Raw genomic sequence first — 20,977 nt, 5'->3', positions numbered from 1 at the left:
GTTTTAGTTTATTGAAAATATTTTCTACAACAGTTTAGGTGATACAATGATTCTTTTACAGGGAACAGAGTCAATGAGATGCAAAACATGACAACGGAGAGCTAGGGGTTTTATGGATTTAATGGTCTCATTTAAAGGTGATAGACAATACATACAAAAATACTTTTTCCAATACAACTTGTTGCCCTACAAAAAACAACAACTGATAAATGACCTGCTAATTGTTTCTCCAAGAAGCACAGAGAAAGTTGTTGAAAACAGAGTGGTGTAAAAGTCATTGAGAGCGTTCAGCTGCTAGAACGGATGATATAAAAACGGTACAAATACACACAAAGCAATAAGAAAACAAAAAATATGAATGAAGAGGATACGCCTGTTAAATACATATAGTGCGTCCCAAATAACACCCTAAACCCTATTTAGTGCACTACTCTTGACCAGAGCCCCATGTAGGGAATAGGGTGCCAGTTGGGATGTAGATCAGATGCTTTCTGTACACCTGACCAGGGTAGTATGGAGAGAGATCACTGTTTAACGGAGAGCAGGGCTTGTACTCGACGGGTCTCAGAGCACCACCGCTGATCGACAGTCGGTTTGGCCGTTTAAATCAGATTATAAACTGGGTGGTTCAAGCCCTGAATGCTGATTGGCTGACAGCCGTGGTATATCAGACCCGTATACCACGGGTATGACAAAACATGTATTGTTTACTGCTGTAATTACATTGATAATCAGTTTATAACAGCAATAAAGCACCTTGGGTGTCTGTGGTACATGGGCAATATATCAAGGCTAATGGCTGTATACAAGCACTCCGCGTTGCGTCGTGGCTAAGAACAGCCCTTAGCCGTGGAATATCGGCCATATACCACACCCCCTTCGTGCCTGATTGCTTAATACGAACAACATTATATAGACAAGGGGGACCTGATCCTAGATCAGTACTCGTACTCAGAAAAGTTGTGAGTTTGAGTCCTGAAATTTGATTTGAGAGGTCAACTCCTCGACCAGACTGCATCTGAAACGGCACCCTATTCGCTACATAGGACACTTCTATCGACCGGGGGCCGTACGTATCGACCGGGGGCCGTACGTATCGACCGGGGGCCGTTTAGGGCTCTGGTCAAAAGTAGTACACTATATACAGAATAGGGTGCTATTTGGGACTCAGGCCAGGATGAACCCAGGAGACGCCATGTTTAAGAACCTCCACAGGAGGTGCAGAGGGCCAACACCCCACACTGAGGGAATTACAACACACACACACTAACTCATGTACACCAACATCCTCACATACACACACACCAGCAAAAGCTTGAAACCCTTTCCGCAAACAAACCCAGTGGTGAACCACCTCACAACCATGACCCTGCTAGCGCAACACACCCCGTCCAGTCCCTCATGTTTAGTACATTCCCTGGGTTCTGGCGCTGCCTGGGGAACGGTAGCCTTCCGCACGCAGGGTTGTGTTCCAACCCTACTATAAAACACCTGATTCTACTAATGATCTGCCCCTCAGGACCCTGGTTGGCTGAGTCAGGTATGTGAATCTAGTGCAGGGCTGGAGCAAAATCCTACAATACCCAGTAGATCTCCAGGAGAGTTGTTTCTCTATTCTAGTGGCTGTCAAAGCTTGAGAGAGAGAACATACAGGAGGCCCTGTTAACCTAGAGGGGGGTGACATATCCAGGAGGTCCTGTTAACCAACCTAGAGGGGGGGGGGGGGGGGGGGACATACAGGAGGTCCTGTCAACCAACCTAGAGGGGGGGCATACAGGAGGTCCTGTCAACCAACCTAGAGGGGGGGGGGGACATACAGGAGGTCCTGTCAACCTGGGGGGGGGACATACACAGGAGATCCTGTTAACCAACCTAGGAACATACAGGAAGAAAAAAAGGGAGGTACTATCTGAACTTGTCCTAAAAGGAATTCTCATTTTAGGTTTCTGTTGCAAAACATTTTCATATGTTGGGCCCAAATGAACACAACCCAGGTTGTTGAGTCTACTTGGTGGGAAGGCTGAGATTGGCTAGCAAGGTCACGTTGTGATGCGGTTGACAATACATTTTTGAAACATTTTTTTTCTTTTCATTTTAGATCATAAAACTATAACAGCTGTACGGAAAGACTAAACGTCTGTGATTCTTTTTTTTTCTTTTTTAAAGACGAGCTATGTACAATAAACTACACCTATTGTAGAAGTTTCCATTTGTCAAAACATTAGGATGGTACAGACCGGTGTAGTAGCAAGCATCGACATGTTAAGCCCATTTAAAATACAACTACACACAGTAAAGGAAGAGGGGGAAAATTTACAAAAATAAATAAATAAATCCAACTCTTCTCCAACCCAATCTGAAATCAGCCTTTTCATTTCTGCTTCAGGCTCAACTGGGAAGGACCGTAGAAACAGAGATGACATTTTTGGAGGAACAAGGGACTGCCGTTGCCCATCGTCCAGTGACAGGGTGGGGTGAGCGGGAGAGTTAAAATCGGCTTCCTCACTAGGTTTTACCACAGTAGTCTTGATTTTGGATCTCTCAGGTCTGGAGCTAGTCAGTGTTGTAGGTCCTGGCCTTGTGAAGGAAGGGGTTTGGGAGGGGGGGGGGGGGGGGCGTTACCTGGGGTTACCTGTGCCTGTTGAGGGCTAGTCTGATGGAGTTCTTCACCACCCGCTGATGGTTACTGCTGGGGAGGGGAGAGGTCACATCTGGCAGCTCCATACTGGGAAGTCTCTGGAGAATGGACACACACATGGCGAGAGAAACAAAAGCAGACACGTGCACACACATGCATGAACACACAGACATTATGAGATTTCAAATCAACTATTAATTTGAAGACTGCTTTCATGCATTCCAGCTAATAAAAGTCAGTACCTGTGTTCTTGACGAGTCGATAGTTGGAATAGGCATAGCCTTCACCCCACCAAGACGTTCCTGTTAAGAGAAACAAAACTAAATGAATGAAATGCAATAATCGACTGACATAAAATCTCTGAATAATGTGAGGCGTGTATTTCTGGAGTGCAGTGGGTTGAGAGAAGAGGACTCACGACGTTCACCCCGTCCCCTTGCTCCTGGCCGTCGCTAGATAAAGGGAACGGCTCCTTGAATGCAGGGTCATCGCCGGACACCAGCTGGAGAGAGAGAGTGAGAGAAAGTGAGAGACTGACAACATCGTGACCTCATTAACCTGAGCAAAAACGTTTTCCTCAAAAAGTTTATATTTATACAGCTCCAGTAAGACAATAGTGAAAAGGGTGATTAAGAAGTGCATCGATGACCTTGTCCCCAGTGACCGTACATACATATCTCAACCAGAAGCCATGGATTACAGGCAACATCCACACTGAGCTAAAGACTAGAGCTGCCGCTTTCAGTGAGTGGGACACTAATCCGGAAGCTTACAGGAAATCCCGTTATGACCTCCGACAAGCCATTAAACAGGCAAAGCAGCAATACAGGAATAAGATTGAATCCTACTACGCTGGCTCTGACGCAGGTCGGATGTGGCAGGGCTTGCACACTATCACGGATTACAAAGGGAAACCCAGTCGCAAGCTGCCCAGCAACATGAGCCTACCAGAAGAGCTAAATGCCTTATGCTCGTTTCCGAGGCAAGCAACACAACCATGCATGAGAGAACCTGGACTCGGCCAACACGCTGAAATAGACTACTGTCTATTATCTATCCTGTTGGCTAGTCACTTTACCTCTTCCTATACGTACATAGCTACTTCCTGTATATAGCATTTTATTACCTGCTATTTCCTGTATATAGCCATGTTATTACCGGCTACTTCCTGTATATATATATCCATGTAATTACCTGCTACTTCCTGTATATATATCCATGTTATTTTTACTCATTGTTATCCACTTTGTATTTATTCCTCATGTCACTAATTCTATATTTGATCTTTAACTCTGCATTGTTGGAAAATAAGTCTTAAGAAAGCATTTCACTGTTAGTCTATGAAGCATTTGACAGGATTTAGTGTGGACGTGGAGGATAGTCCTGGACATATCCATCCCTCTCCTCACCAGATGTGCAGTGTCTCGTATCCTCTTGGGGAGTCCGTCCTGCGTGGGGGAGTGAGGTCTCTTGGATGCAGCGGTGGCTCCGTTCTGGTTCTGCTCTGTCGGGCTGGTTGTATCTCTCGAGGAGCCCAGGCAGGGTACCACGCTCCTGCCTACTACTGTAGGAATGGTGCTGCCTGCTGGAGGACTCACCTGGGGGTGAAAAACACAATGAGTAATAACACAACTTGAATGTTCAGTGTCAAATCACAAAGTGGCATTCACACCAACAAAGGACATGTGTCTTAATTGTGGGGCTGTCGTGTGCCTTTCTTGAAGCCCGTTAACAGGGGGGGGGGGGGGGGTGTAAAACAGGGGTTCCTTGAAGGTCAAGACATCAGCCAGCTGTACACAAAAGGACAGAGACAATAAGAGTGTCGGTAGCTACTGTTAAGTTCATGTTTTAAGTATCCCTATATTTCTGTTATTACGGGGCTATCACTCAGTCAAGAGTGCGCATGCGCAGGAAGTCTAGTCGTTGTTGCTTAGCCTGGAGTGTAATGGCTACCTTGTAGTGTGTTCATATAGTAGAGTAAACTTTGTTAAACTGGAACCTTGTCGTCGTGTCATTTCGAGTTAACAGCTACCATTGTTTCTGTTCAAACTGACAGGAGTCATTGTTTTCTACGGGAGCTCTAGCAAGCCTGCAATATACGTTTCCATGTAGAGCTTCTGCTGAGTAATCTAGATGTAACCTGTGTTCTGGAGAGTCGGTGTATTCATTTTACAATAGCAAATTCAACTCACCGGCTCTGCACCGTCTTTCAGTCTCTTGGACTGATCCTCCAGCGTAGGGGAGTGGAGCCTCTTGGCTCCGTTCTGGTTCTGCTCTGTGGAGCTGGTGCTGCCAGGGAGAGAGACCAGGCTCCTACCCACTACTGTAGGAATGGTGCTACCGACTGGGCCCGTTGGGGCAGAGGGCTCGGACTCTATAGGGAGAGAGGAGGAAAGAGGAGGTTAGGAGAAAGAGAAGGGAGAAAGAGAGACAGAGAAAGGAGTGATAGAAATGAGGAAAAAAACAGAGCGAGGGAGAGAGTGAGAGAATGATTGAGAGGGAGACCGGTTACTAACCCAATCAACCACATTTCAACACTACTTTAAGTGCAATTTTTCACAGCAGTGACTTTCAACAACACTAGTATGTAGACCATGTATATCTGAGAGGAGAGACGAACTCTGGACACTCACTTGATCCAATGACGGGGATGGACAAACCCTGCTCCTGATCGGTCCTGGGTGGAGAGACGTCTGGCACGGAGGAGCTGGTCTCCACAAACAGAGAGACTGGCACCTTGGGGGGTGTCAAACTGCACGGCACAGAACAACAAGAGGAATATCGTTATATTCATCATTGTGCTATTAAGTTAAACATGTTATGATGACCTGAAACAAGGAGCATGAACTAATAAAAATATACATTTCATTTATTTTGTCAATATTGTGGAAAGAATGTTGACATCTGTATCTTGGAATAATTTATTTTTGGGGGGAAAAATCCTAAAACTTTGTGTCAAATGGTACCATTATGTTAAGTAGTGATGAGCTACAAGTATAAACTACATGTGACAGATCTTCTGCTGTAGCCTTGAACATTTTATAAACTGGGTGGCTCGAGTCCTGAATGCTGATTGGCTGACAGCTGTGGTATATCCGACCGTATACCACGGGTATGACAAAACATATATTTTTACTGCTCCAATTACGTTGGTAACCAGTTTATAATAGCAATAAGGCACCTTGGGGGTTTGTGGTATATGGCCGATATACCACGGCTAAGGGCTGTAACCAGGCACTCCACTTTGCGTCTTGCTTAAGAACAGCCCTTAGCCGTGGTATATCGGCCATATACCACACCCACCTTGTGCCTTATTGCTTAATTCTACAAGTGTCCCTGGTTCTCCCCTGTTCTATGTGAGGAGTACCCACCTGTCGTCTGTGTCCGAGGCGGCCGGCCTGGACGGCTTGCAGACGGAGGTGGGAGAGCTGAAGGGAGTCCCGGTGTCAGTGTCTCTGGAACTGTCCAGCTGACTGCCATCGAGAGAGGAACGCTTGGAAGTCCCTCCGTTGGAGTTGCGGTTCAGCTCCACTATGCTCTGTAGTGAGGGGAGGGGGGAAAGATGGGTGTGGGAAGGAGGAAGCGAGAGGGACAAGGAGAGAACAAAAACTTAGTACAAAGCCAAATCACAAGATGATTCGTTCAAATGCATTTCTTAAATAAATATGTCTAAACTACACATTGGCTTTTCTCAATATCCCCTCTCCTGGCCCCCCTTTTCAAAACGCATTGAGAACAAGGGCCGAGGGGAGGGCCCTTGAAATCCGGTTGAGGAGGAGACCAGGAATGTCAGAAAGGAAATGGAGCTAGAGCCTGAAGAGCATTCATCCTACCCTCTTCTTCCTCTGCACCAGCTCAACAGGAAGGTACTGGTGCAGCTGCTTCTTCTTCACGTGCGTCGCTTCGATCTTCATCCCATCCTTCAGCATGGTGATGTTGTTGGCCTGCCTGTAAACTGCAGAAAGGGGTCATGGGACATGGAGTCATTTAGAGCTCCCTCTACCGGCATTGACAGACGTAAAAGGGATAGTTCACTCAAATGATTAAATTACACATTGGTTTCCTTAGCATATAAGCAGTCTATGGACACAATTTGACAGCAATTCATGCTTTGGTTTAGTTCCCTAGCCCTGTTTCCACATGCTAAAGCTTTAGCATTTGTGGCACAAATCCCATTCAAGTCATGGGACTGATATTAGCATTTTTCGCACATCCTATTCAAATCATCCAAAAGTATCTAGAATTGATTGCGAAGCTCAACGAAGTCACTTAAAGATGATTTGAACATGATGCGCCAAAAATGGTAATATCAGTCCCATGAATTGAATGGGATTTGTGCCACAAATGCTAAAACGTGAGCATGTGGAAACCGTGCCAGGGAAATTTGGGTGAACTAACCCTGTGTGTGTGTGTGTGTGTGTGTGTGTGTGTGTGTGTGTGTGTGTGTGTGTGTGGTATTACCTGTGTCTGTGAAGGACTGGATGTCGTAGGTCAGGTCGATGTTGACGCTCTCTGTGTTCTCCACTTTCTTGAAGATGATCCCAATGAACCACATGGAGACAAACTCGTTCCTTTTGGAAGACGACACAAATATCAGCTGGGTACATTTTATCTATGACATTTATCAAACATCTAAAAATGTTTCAAATCTGATCATTCAAGACAGACAAGTTCCAAATCGTCTCCATGTGCTCCCTGGTGGCAGCTTGAGTCAGTTCGTCCTGCGGGGTGCCTGACTAAAAAACAATCAGTTGGTCCTGCGGGGTGCCTCACTAAAAAACAATCAGTTGGTCCTGCGGGGTGCCTCACTAAAAAACAATCAGTTGGTCCTGCGGGGTGCCTCACTAAAAAAACAATCAGTTCGTCCTGTGTGGTGCAATTCTTCCCACTAGCACCGACTTTGCTTGTCGCTACTTTGATGTAAAATGTAGTTACTATGACGTGGTTGTCTCACCTAGCTACCTTAAGATCGATCCAATAACTAAGACGCTACAGATAAGTGTTTTCTAAATGACTCAAATGTAAATGTAAAAAATGCTAACTAGCATTAGCGGAATGAAGCATATACCCACAGCCTTCCAGTCATTGTGCTAATTCTAGTTAGCGATTGCGCTAGCGCTAATTAGCAACTTCCTTCAAACTGCACGCAAAATGATATTCACGAGTTCATCGGTCTCTGCGGAAATAGATAAAGGGCCTCAGTGCCAAAACCTCAGAGTATTCCTTTAAGTGAAATCTCCACCTACGCGGGGCACAAGGCCATGCAAAATAAACTCGCTCAGTGCACAAAAGTATAAAATAAAAAATTTAAAAAAAGGTTTCCGTCTTGTGCCCTTATGAACACAACTCCAATATTTCTGGTGCCTTCAAACTTCAAAAGGTGTGGAGTGTAGAGACTCACTCGCTACAGCTCTCCTTGTTCCCGGGGAAGGATGTGGGGTTGACGTGTGCCAGGGTGATGTACTCGTTCCTCTCCAGGTTCCCCACCAGGACACGGATCTTAGACTCCACCAGACCGATCCTAGAGGGAGAGGAACAGACAGGAGGTTCATAACATTACTGAGGTCAGAGACATATCTTTAGAGTTGGGACACCTTTTAGAATGGACGCCTTGTTAGAGCCTTTGAGCATTCCATTTATCCATTCATGACGAGAATTTGGAATCTTGTACAAAGCACTGTTTAAATTTCTGAAAATGTTGTGAACGGCTATTTGTCAATATTATTCCTTCAGAAAGTATTCACACTCCTTGACTTTTTCCACATTTTATTGTGTTACAGCCTGAATTTAAAATGGATTCAATTGATATTTTGTGCAACTGGCCTACACACAATACCCATAATGTCAAAGTGGAATGAAGTTTTTTTATTTTAAAGGTTTATAAATGAATGAAGAAATTAAAATAAGCGAGGTTTTCCAATGCCTCGCAAAGGGCACCTACTGGTAAATCGGTTTTAAAAAAGCAGACATTGAATATCCATTTGAGAATGGTGAAGTTATTATACTTTGGATGGTGTATCAAAACATTCAGTCACTACAAAGATAGAGACGTCCTTCCTAACTCAGTTGGTGGTGAGGAAGGAACCCGCTCAGGGATTTGGACAATGAGCTAGAAGAGTCACACCTGATTTCACCTACTCCCGCCTGCCTTCCATCTTTGAGGATACGTATTTCCATTGTTAGAGCGGTCACTCGACTATCTTGTCAATATAATAGAAAAGCCTGGCTTTTACCGGTTTGACTTGTTTGCATAGGGTAAGACGCCAAACAGATCTTATAGGCCCTTAGGAGCACCACATTCCCATGTAAAACACTTACCATTCTAATTGGTTTTCTTCTGTGGATGCACTGGCAGTCAGAACAATATAATGCCTGTTAAAGACAAAACATAAATTGGCATGCAAATAAACACCGTTCAACTATTTCAACATTTAAAATGCATAAAAAAAATAAAAAAAACAGGGAAATAAACATTGAAATATATAAGCACGTACTTGTACTTCAGGAAAAAGTTGGGCGGATGGAACAGTTTGGACCAGTCGCTTTTCCCCTGAAGGATGTCATCTGTGACACTGAGACCTGTTGGATGAAAGACATTTAGTCATCTCTTGTGAACAGACGCATGTAACATAGGACGGTATCATAGCAACCGTCAACAGAATGTGGGATGCAACGATTAACGAGGAACTTTATTCCCGTTGCCCAGATTCCCCCCCACCCCCCACTGATCATTTGGACAAATCATGACTTCACATGTTCCGGATTTCAGAAGTGGAGGGGACATTTGGCCATTGCTTTCCTGAGAGAGTATCTGTTTAGGGGGGGGGGGGGGGGGTTGGAGAATTCTCTAGGTTGGTTAGGGTCTCCTCTCATACATATACCTCCTCACTACATGGCGTAATAATATGTAAAACGCTTTTAGAGATTAATCCTGCTGTAAACATAGGGAGAAATATTGATTTATTTTTTTGCCATTTAGCAGACACATTTATTATCCAAAGCGACTCGCAGTCACACCTGCCTACATATTTATGTATTGGTGGCCTGATCTAGGATCAGTTTAGCCTTTTAGCTCATAATGAACATGATCATATGGACGGGGGGGTGGGACCTGATCCTAGATCAGCCAGGTTAGGGTCAGGAGTTAGGTACCCACCGTATTTGAACTCCTCGCTCATGATGGTGCGTGTGGAAGTGGAGACGTTGTAAGTGGAGTTCTGCTGGGGGTAGGCTGGCGTGATGATGGGCATCAGGTGGTACCTGTCTGACGGGTTAACCTGGAAACGGGTAGAGAGCAGAGTTGGCACAGGGCAAGAGCAGCTTTATGCCCCACAGAATCTTCAAAATAAGCATTTTATCAATTTGTTTTGTTCATCCCATATATTTCTTGTGGAATTTGTGCATCTCGAACACACACTCAACAGCAGACACCTACTCGTGGATCCCAAACAGGTAGATTCAGATTGCTGTCTTCAGGCTGTTTCAAAAGCACAGGATTCGGCCATTCCCTACAGAACAGATTGAGGGAATTGATAGCCTTTCAAAACAATGGAGATTTAAAAGCAACAATATTTATTTATCATAGCGGGTCATCCACTATACAGGCTACCCATATCATCATCACCCATTTAAACTAATCAGGGCCCATATCATAATCACCCATTTAAACTAAATCAGGGCCCATATCATCATCACCCATTTAAACTAATCAGGGCCCATATCATCATCACCCATTTAAACTAAATCAGGGCCCATATCATCATCACCCATTTAAACTAAATCAGGGCCCATATCATCATCACCCATTTAAACTAATCAGGGCCCATATCATCATCACCCATTTAAACTAATCAGGGCCCATGTAATCATCATCATCACCCATTTAAACTAAATCAGGGCCCATATCAAACCCATTTAAACTAATCAGGGCTCATATAATCATCATCATCACCCATTTAAACCAATCAGGGCATATATCAAACCCATTTAAACTAATCAGGGCTCATATCATCATCATCATCATCACCCATTTAAACTAATCAGGGCATATATCATCATCACCCATTTAAACTAATCAGGGCCCATATCATCATCACCCATTTAAACTAATCAGGGCCCATATCATCATCACCCATTTAAACTAATCAGGGCCCATATCAAACCCGTTTAAACTAATCAGGGCCCATACTCACCCAGTGCCTCAGATAAGAGCTGATCTAGAGTCAGGTCTCCCTTATACATTGTGATTTAAAAAAAAGGCCCAATCCTGGATGAGTACTGGATATGGAATGTAAAGCGAGGGTATGGGGCTCCTTGTGTACCATTTGGAGAAGACGAGAAAGAACTTGTGTACGAGAGTGGCTGCCACAGCGTTGGGGTAGAGCTGGCAGGTCCTGGCTACCAGCATGGCCCAGGAGACTCCACCCAGGAAGCCCAACATGTTGGAGTAGATTCCACGGCCTGGGGCACAGGGAGGGGGGGCAGAGGGGTAATCAGATATGCCATTTCACAGATGCTTTAGTGCAAAGCAACTAACATTCACGTGTGCATAAAAATGTGTTAACAAAATGGGTCATATTCAGTAGGTTCAAAACAGAAAAGACCAGTCAGAAAAGGGGGAAGTTCTACAATCTGACCTACTTGTCCAATAAAAAAAAAGCTCAATTTAGTTTCCCAGTCTTAAAATATATCTAGAAATGTTACGTGTGCCTTAATGAACACATCCCCGGTCACACAGCCACCTCCAGTAGAGTGCTGTATTAGGTTAGGTACAGTTACAGGGTCAACTGTCTGCAATAGTGGTCCTCTGTAACTCAGCTGGTTATAATAGATGTATATAGTGACTTTCTAAATCAGCCCATGTAGTCACAGCTCTTTACATAGTAAGGGGGAAACTCACCTCATCCACCACCAATGTGTAGCACCCACCTCAGTGATGCCATCAGTGGAGAGGTGAGGAGCGATTACATGCCAATTAGGAATGAGGTGGATGATTAGGTGGCCATGATGGAAATGCAGCCAGGTTGGGAATTTAGCCATGACCCCCGGGGTCAACACCCCCTACTCTTACGATTAGTGCCATGGGAGTTTGTGACCACAGAGAGTCAGAACACCTATTTAACGTCCCATCCAAAAGATGGCACCCTACACAGGGCAATGTCCCCTTCACTGCCCTGGGATCTTCTTAGACCAGAGGGAAGAGTTCCCCCTACTGGCTCTCCGACACCACATCCAGCAGCTTCTGGTCTCCCATCCAGGGACCAACCCTGCTTAGCTTCAGAGGCAAGCCAGCAGTGGGATGCGCTTGCAATGCTAGGGTAGTGGGTTCGATTCTCAGGACCACCCGTACGTAAAATGTATGAACCCATTACTTTAAGTCACTTTGGATAAAAGCGTCTTGCTGAATATCAAACATTACAGCCTATAATATTAAATGGTATATATTAAATGACCTCAATATCCTAAATGATTAAATGGTAGATATTAATGACAAATATGACATTCTATTCCAGGTGCTGACTCACGTTTGGCCCACAGCTTGATGGCCCTCAGGGTTAGTCTGAAGTTCTCCTTGTTTGGTACCAAGTACAGGATCTCATCTGTCACTCTGCAGCCTGGAGGAGGAGGAGAGAGGAATAAATACATCACTATAGTCTCATCTGTCACTCTGCAGCCTGGAAGAGGAGAGGAATAAATACATCACTATAGTCTCATCTGTCACTCTGCAGCCTGGAGGAGAGAGGAATAAATAAAGAGGGAGCCGCCTCTTCACCTTTGAGGTTGAGACTGGTGTTTTGTGGGTACTATTTAAATAAGCTGCCAGTTGAGGACATGTGAGGCGTCCTCAACTGGCAGACACTCCTGGCAGACACTCCTCTTTCTATTCTGGTTAGAGACAGTTTGCTCTGTTCTGTGAAGGGAGTAGTACACAGTGTTGTAGGAGATCTTCAGTTTTTTTGGGGCAATTTCTCACATGGAATAGCCTTCCTTTCTCAGAACAAGAATAGACTGACGAGTTTCAGAAGAAAGTTAGTTGTTTCTGGCCATTTTGAGCCTGTAATCGAACCCACAAATGCTGATGCTCCAGATACTCAACTAGTCTAAAGAAGGACAGTTTCATTGCTTCTTGAGTCAGAACAGTTTACAGCTGTGCTAACATAATTGCTCAATTAGCTTTTTAAAATGATAAACTTGGATTAGTTAACACAATGTGCCATTGGAACACAGGTGTGATGGCTGCTGATAATGGGCCTCTGTACACTAATGTAGATATTCCATTAATAAATAAAAATCTGCCGTTTCCAGCTACAATAGTCATTTACAACATTAAGAATGTCTACACTGTATTTCTGATCAATTTGATGTTATTTTAAATGGACAAAAAAAAGGACATTTCCAAGTGACCCCAAACTGGTAGGCCATCATTGTAAATAAGAATGTGTATTTTTGTTCAGTATATTACTATTGATGGATTATATTAAAATGTAACATGTTTCAAGTTAAACTGTAGTGTGTATCCTGTTTAGTGAATGATTACTGGGAGTATTAATGGAGTTCAGGACATGAAACTGTGTGTATGCTCATTTAGAAAGGTTGACCTAATCAGATAAGAGGAAATTGCCTATGATCAGAGAGCAGGGTCAGGCACAGGAAAATGAAGATGGACGTGGTGAGATTCTGACTATCTGGCCAAACAAAGAGACGACCGTGGACATTCCACAGGAGAAAGAAGGGGAACTCACTGGGACTACAGAATGTATAGCTGGGGAGGTGACACCTACAAGCAGGGAAGAGTAAGATGTTTTGTGAACTTTCTAATTGTATGTACTCAGCTGATCAAATCAAATGTATTTATAAAGCCCTTCTTACATCAGCAGATGTCATAAAGTGCTGTACAGAAACCCAGCCTAAAACCCCAAACAGCAAGCAATGCAGGTGTAGAAGCACGGTGGCTAGGAAAAACTCCCTAGAAAGGCCAAAACCTAGGAAGAATCCTAGAGAGGAACCAGGCTATGAGGGGTGGCCAGTCCTCTTCTGGCTGTGCCGGGTGGAGATTATAACAGAACATGGCCAAGATGTTCAAATGTTCATAAATGCCCAGCATGGTCAAATAATAATAATCACAGTAGTTGTCGAGGGTGCAACAGGTCAGCACCTCAGGAGTAAATGTCAGTTGGCTTTTCATAGCCGATCATTAAGAGTATCTCTACCGCTCCTGCTGTCTCTAGAGAGCTGATAACAGCAGGTCTGGGACAGGTAGCACGTCCGGTGAACAGGTCAGGGTTCCATAGCCACATGGCATCCTTGGTATTAAACACCTGAAACTTCTCTTGAGCTTTTGGTCTCAATTCCTCATTGCAAAGAGGTTGCAATAGCATTTTCGTTTTGAACACTATGTACTAGTCCTGTGTGGCTTAGTAGGTAGCGAATAGTGCTTGAACGCCAAGGGTTGTGGGTACAATTCCTGTGTAAAACATATGCTTGCATAAGTTGCTTTGGATAAAAGCATCTGCTAAATGTCATGTATTTGGTATTACTACTAGTACCACAGGAAGAGAGCGCATTAGTACCACAGGAAGAGAGCGCATTAGTACCACAGGAAGAGAGCGCATTAGTACCACAGGAAGAGAGCGCATTAGTACCACAGGAAGAGAGCGCATTAGTACCACAGGAAGAGAGCGCATTAGTACCACAGGAAGAGAGCGCATTAGTACCACAGGAAGAGAGCGCATTAGTACCACAGGAAGAGAGCGCATTAGTACCACAGGAAGAGAGCGCATTAGTACCACAGGAAGAGAGCGCATTAGTACCACAGGAAGAGAGCGCATTAGTACCACAGGAAGAGAGCGCATTAGTACCACAGGAAGAGAGCGCATTAGTACCACAGGAAGAGAGCGCATTAGTACCACAGGAAGAGAGCGCATTAGTACCACAGGAAGAGAGCGCATTAGTACCACAGGAAGAGAGCGCATTAGTACCACAGGAAGAGAGCGCATTAGTACCACAGGAAGAGAGCGCATTAGTACCACAGGAAGAGAGCGCATTAGTACCACAGGAAGAGAGCGCATTAGTACCACAGGAAGAGAGCGCATTAGTACCACAGGAAGAGAGCGCATTAGTACCACAGGAAGAGAGCGCATTAGTACCACAGGAAGAGAGCGCATTAGTACCACAGGAAGAGAGCGCATTAGTACCACAGGAAGAGAGCGCATTAGTACCACAGGAAGAGAGCGCATTAGTACCACAGGAAGAGAGCGCATTAGTACCACAGGAAGAGAGCGCATTAGTACCACAGGAAGAGAGCGCATTAGTACCACAGGAAGAGAGCGCATTAGTACCACAGGAAGAGAGCGCATTAGTACCACAGGAAGAGAGCGCATTAGTACCACAGGAAGAGAGCGCATTAGTACCACAGGAAGAGAGCGCATTAGTACCACAGGAAGAGAGCGCATTAGTACCACAGGAAGAGAGCGCATTAGTACCACAGGAAGAGAGCGCATTAGTACCACAGGAAGAGAGCGCATTAGTACCACAGGAAGAGAGCGCATTAGTACCACAGGAAGAGAGCGCATTAGTACCACAGGAAGAGAGCGCATTAGTACCACAGGAAGAGAGCGCATTAGTACCACAGGAAGAGAGCGCATTAGTACCACAGGAAGAGAGCGCATTAGTACCACAGGAAGAGAGCGCATTAGTACCACAGGAAGAGAGCGCATTAGTACCACAGGAAGAGAGCGCATTAGTACCACAGGAAGAGAGCGCATTAGTACCACAGGAAGAGAGCGCATTAGTACCACAGGAAGAGAGCGCATTAGTACCACAGGAAGAGAGCGCATTAGTACCACAGGAAGAGAGCGCATTAGTACCACAGGAAGAGAGCGCATTAGTACCACAGGAAGAGAGCGCATTAGTACCACAGGAAGAGAGCGCATTAGTACCACAGGAAGAGAGCATTAGTACCACAGGAAGAGAGCATTAGTACCACAGGAAGAGAGCATTAGTACCACAGGAAGAGAGCATTAGTACCACAGGAAGAGAGCATTAGTACCACAGGAAGAGAGCATTAGTACCACAGGAAGAGAGCATTAGTACCACAGGAAGAGAGCATTAGTACCATTGAGGCTGCGGATGCAGCGGATGTCCAGGTTCCTCAGGTGGGAGTCTCCTCTCAGATCCAGGTTATCTGGGATGGACTGCAGAGCCAGCCGCGCAAACAGCAGGTCAATCTGCCCGGCAACAAGACAGAGCAGGTACACTTTAATTACACTGGGCTCAATTTCACAACGTCTCTGAATAGAAGTACAGATCTAGGATCAGGTGGGAACACCCACTAATTCAGTAGGACAAAAAAATAAAAAGCCAAACATGATCCTAGATCAGTACTCCTATTGGCGGCTTGTGAATTCTAAAACGTTGGAGTCCAATACTACTTATAGTCTGTATCTACTACAGGATATTGTGATTTTGGGTGATTAAATAGTGATTATGTTATAACCATGTTTCTGCCAATAGTATACTATAGCTACCTATGCTTTCTGTTCAAATATGCAAAAAAAATCACGCAATCTTGGGTCCGGCAGCTCGTTTCTGACTAAGCGTATCATAAACCTCTCATTTCCAGGGTCTGTTCTTCACTTCAAGACTGTGTTGAGGTTGATCTACAGCCTGACCTGGGTTCTGTTCAATATGAACGGCAATGTGTTGGATGTGAATGTAGAATGAATGTGTTCGCTCCATCGTTAAAGATTTGGGTTGGTGAAAATCCACTCTGATGGTGTACCTATCTCACAGAGTGTTGAAATTAGACACCATTTGTACATCCAAAACCCCTTTACCTCGATGCCGTCAAACTTGAATTTGATCACAGGTACAAAGGCATCCTCCACCGCCTGAAAGAAGAAGTGCATCGTGTTTAAAGCAATTTGACAGGCCAAGTCAAAGGTACAGCAGAACACACAGATAGCTATAATATACATGAAGAAAATATCTTGTGGACTTTTAGTGGTCATGCCTCAGCCTCCAGCACATTTACAGTGTGAATGTAGGTTACAATCCGGTGTAGTTTACAATGCCTTTTGACACAATCGCTCTTAATTTTTCCTACACTGTCATCCTCTCGCACTCTATTCAATAAAATATGAGATTCCTTGTTTTTTTTTTAAACTATACGAATTTTATCCTGAGAATTTATTATTGTATATTTTTTTTAAACCTCACCCGTAGGTCTTTGATCTCTTCGTGCAGTTTGAGCTTTGCAAAGAATGAGTCGAAGAAGTCTGTCCTCTCCACGTGTCGCGGCGATACACACAAGGCATCAATATCCGCCCCTGCAACACAAACATGCACAAAACTTAACTATACCTTTGACAGCACACAACAGGTGTCTCATGCAGACACACACACACACGTGTTCTCTTTAAGAGTCAGGATAGGACATTACCTTTAGTGTGAACTCCAAGCCGGTAAGACCCAAAGGTGAAGATCTTTCCCCCCACATTGGTTATCGCCGATGGTGGGAGGTTCTGAGGGGAATTAACGTCAATATCACTCAGCATGCTTCCACATCATTCTCCCATTGATATCATAGCAGAGTAGGAATGATTTGCTGTCTGTAAAACAACCACTGATGCACACAGTTCAGTCATCGTTGTTCTTCAAAGAACCTACCTTCGTTTCACTGATCTCGGCAATCCATTCCTTGACAAATGAATTCAACTTCCCAAGAACTGCGAGTCTGTGGGAAGTAGCATGACGGCAATCAATTCCCCTGTCCACTACGAAACCCAGCATATCCCGAACACACATATGAAAAGAACGTAAACCTACAACTCTTTAACCTGGAAAACATCTAAGCAAAACAAAGGGCATCTAAACGAACAAATACCACTCAACTTCAACCAGCGTCTGTATTCACTGAAAGTCTCAGAGCACGAGTGCGGCTGATACAGGATCAGTTTTATGTTTTAGAACTTAATGAATAAGATTATACGGAGAGGGGAGGACTTGATCCTAGATCAGCACACTTCCTCTGAGTCATTTTTTTGAATACGGGTCCAGGCGTGAGTTAAGTCTGACAAAGACCTCCGAGTGGAAACATTGCACAATAAAAGATACAAATAACCTATGGGAGTATTCATCCGTGTGGAGGCATCTTTTCCTATATTTCATGAGAACGCCATCTCACCTGTGGTTGAGTTCGTCCTCATCCTCGAACACCCCAAAGGGTTTCATGGCCTCGCTGAGCTTGTGTGTGTACTGATGGTCCACCTCCCTGGGGAAGGCCATGCTAATGGACGAGGTAATGCCATAGTGTTTCTGAGGCTGCTGCCCGCCATGCATACTGTTACGGTTCCTGTACAAGTCAACACAGAGAGGAGGAAGAGTATGTTATATATATATGATAGATATCCTGTTGAATTGTTCAAAGTTGTTTGCAGTACATATACTTCAGTCTAGCCAACTAAACGCAACAGGGAAGGAAGTTCCTGATGAACTCCACCAACGGAGTTGAGCAGACCAGGTTTTGTGGAATTCAGCCCTGACTACATTGATTCACCTGAGGTCAATACTTCTTCTTGAGCATTATGTTTATTAGTTATCACGTAGCTACCTAAACGTTAGCAATCAATGTGTTCCCCCCTCCGCAAGCCATCCATTTACTCTATAGCGCGCTACATTCCATAAACAATATTTGCATTTGAAGAGCCATCCTACGTTTAGCGCACTCACTGGGTGAAAATCAAACACACAAACCGTGGACTAACTTAAAGTTACTTTGATGGTGCTTCATTCATTTCCGATTCATTGAGTTGGTCTGGATAGATTAAGCACAAATAGGGAACTAACGAGGGAACGAACATGACGCCGGCGTCAGCTCCAAATGACCTGTTATTGGTCACTACACAGACAGGGATGTTTACAACAAAATAAGCCAACCAGCTAATGTTAGCGCATGTGTAAGCAAGTTAGTTAGCAACAATGTTGGCTATTAAGTCGGGTAGCTAGCACACGTTAACGACCATACATCTATATGATCATCTAGCTATAAACAGGAACTCAAAGGCTATAACGTTAACGTCGTTAGCTAACAAGTTAGCTAGCTAACGTTAACTAGCGCTGATTATAAACAAAATACAGTTAATCAACAATTAGTTAGATAACGTTAGCTAGCTACAATGAAATACAAACAATGACATATAAAAACACATCGAGTCACCAAGCTACTTTAGAAATATATATGATGTCGAGTAGCAAGTTAGCAAAGTTAAGATGTACCAAATAGCTAGGCCTTTGTTAGCTACGCTAACTCCCTCAGCCTCGCATTGTTGTGATGATAGCCGTTCGCTAGCAGTGTTAGCCTAGCTAGCTAACGTTAGATATTCTATCATATTTCTACAACAACACACATGTTGAAGAGTGAACAACATTACAACGTCTTTAGCATGTGTGCAACTTACGCTGACATTTCTTTCATGACCCACCGATAACTTTCTCTTTTCCTTAGAACAAACTTGTAGAAAACATGTAAACTCAGCCAGCAGCAGCCCCGACCCTATTTATAACAATAGCTAGTTAGTTACACTCCAATATGGCGCTCAAGCCGTCTCTGTATCCCGACAAGCTTTGCACAGTGAGATTCTGTCGTCATTTCCGGCCATAAATCCATAAACATCCACAGTGGACTTTTTTGTTGTTGTTGTTGTGTACTTACTTTGATTTTCCAAAATAACATGATGTATACGATAGTTATACTCAGTACCCACCGTATGAGTATAGAATTTGTTCATCAATAATCCAGTGAGTTTTTGAGGGAACAATTTGAAAAAGCCATGTAAACAAATGTGTCAAATGACATTATTTTGTTATAATAAAGTGTATGATGCCATGCTACTGCAGTGTATGAGGATGGCATGGGACCTGGTCTTCATTAAGTTTGTGAGCATACTACAGTATTTGAAATGACTGTAATGACAAAGACTGTATTTTCAAAGACTGTAACACCTAGCGTTTGTGAGCATTGTACTGCGTCTTCCCTTTTTGTGGCATAGGTTGCATCTAGTGGCAGCGATGGGATCACGTCCAGTGGTCTAACATGGTGTTGGGGAAACATTCTCACTGCACTTGGGGCTATGTGAGCAAGGATATTTCTTAAGAGAGAGAATACTGTAAAATGTATGTAAGTGGTTAGAGCGTTGGGCCAGTAACCGAAAGGTTGCTAGATCAAATCCCAGAGCTAACAAGGTAAAAATCTGTCGTTCTGAACAAGGCAGTTAACCCACTGTGTCTAGGCCGTCATTGTCAATAAGAATTTGTTCTTAACTGGCTTGTCTAGTTAAATATTCTCTTTTATTTTTTTATTCTCCAGCTACATGACCATTTAGTGGGGTTCAACCACAAGGCCTCACAGACACCTTCCCTCTTCTGACAGAGTAATTCACCTTAGGTCTCCCAGACCATAGGCAAACTTGTTATTAGCCACTGGTGTAATAAAGTGAATCCTCCTGGGGTAGGTCATAGCCAGTGTATCAGATGGGGAGCTGTAAAACTCACTGCTCAGCCTGAAGTGTCGCCCCTTGTGCTGTTGAGGAAAGCCTTTTTCAATAGCTTGATGGGTTGGAATACTTCAAGAGAAAAGTCAAGTGTGTTTGGGTGGGCAGAGATTCTCGGTTCAAGTCTTGGTATGAGCTGAATCAGGGGGAAATGGTATTGGCTAAACTAGCAACATGATGTGCTTTACACTTGCTTACCTAGGCAGTTGGGGTTCAAATCAATTATGTATGGTTTTAAACCCACAGAGGTACACACCTTAGCTCACAGATCACTGCATCTGTACATAGCCCATTCAACTACCTCATCCCCAAATTGTTATTTATTTATTTATTTTTTGCTCCTTTGCACCCCAGTATCTCTACTTGCACATTCATCTTCTGCACATTTATCACTCCAGTGTTTAATTGCTAAATTGTAATTACTTCGCCACTACGGCCTATTTATTGCCTTACCTCCCTTATCTTACCTCATTTGCACACAGTATATATATTTTTTTCCTATTGTGTTATTGACTGTACGTTTGTTTATTCCATGTGTAACTCTGTGTTGTTGTTTGTGTCGCACTGCTTTGCTTTATCTTGGCCAGGTCGCAGTTGTAAATGAGAACTGGCCTACCTGGTTAAATAAAGGTGAAATAAAACAAAATAAATAAATAAAATGGCTCAAGCCCACCTGTACAGTACATTGGATGGTATTTTTTAAAGTAATATTTGTAGGGTCTATGTCAGAGATCAATGTTTATGTTATTGTTTAGGATTGTGCGTTGGCACCAATGTTACCTCTAAACTG

General features: G+C 43.9%; 1 protein-coding gene across 1 annotated transcript; it reads right to left on the bottom strand.

The window, feature by feature from the left end:
- Positions 1 to 1,725: 1,725 nt before the first annotated feature.
- LOC129865066 (poly(A) polymerase gamma-like) lies at positions 1,726 to 19,241 on the bottom strand. The gene is made up of 23 exons (XM_055937533.1): positions 19,096 to 19,241; positions 17,823 to 17,990; positions 17,306 to 17,372; positions 17,079 to 17,160; positions 16,856 to 16,965; positions 16,474 to 16,527; positions 15,753 to 15,864; positions 12,163 to 12,252; positions 10,960 to 11,098; positions 10,074 to 10,146; positions 9,795 to 9,915; positions 9,133 to 9,217; positions 8,957 to 9,010; positions 8,040 to 8,159; positions 7,100 to 7,209; positions 6,472 to 6,593; positions 6,010 to 6,176; positions 5,272 to 5,390; positions 4,831 to 5,012; positions 4,048 to 4,236; positions 3,057 to 3,140; positions 2,881 to 2,940; positions 1,726 to 2,736 (listed from the first exon to the last, which is right to left on the bottom strand). The coding sequence occupies exons 1-23, from the start codon at positions 19,110 to 19,112 to the stop codon at positions 2,629 to 2,631; spliced, it is 2,433 nt and encodes an 810-aa protein (XP_055793508.1). The 5' UTR covers positions 19,113 to 19,241; the 3' UTR covers positions 1,726 to 2,628.
- Between the last annotated feature and the right edge of the window lie 1,736 nt (positions 19,242 to 20,977).

This window comes from Salvelinus fontinalis, chromosome 1 (genome assembly GCF_029448725.1).
Source record: "Salvelinus fontinalis isolate EN_2023a chromosome 1, ASM2944872v1, whole genome shotgun sequence".
NCBI lineage: Eukaryota > Metazoa > Chordata > Actinopteri > Salmoniformes > Salmonidae > Salvelinus > Salvelinus fontinalis.
Note: the sequence above shows the minus strand (reverse complement) of the source record. Positions and strands in the feature narration are given on the sequence as shown.

Bases quoted from the DNA above. Each gene is read 5' to 3' on its own strand.
- LOC129865066 (XM_055937533.1), bottom strand. The intron at 16,966-17,078 runs GTAATGTCCTAT...TTTGTGTTGCAG, and splicing joins GCTTGGAGTTCACACTAAAG to GGGCGGATATTGATGCCTTG. The intron at 2,941-3,056 runs GTGAGTCCTCTT...TTCTCTTAACAG, and splicing joins AAGGGGACGGGGTGAACGTC to GAACGTCTTGGTGGGGTGAA.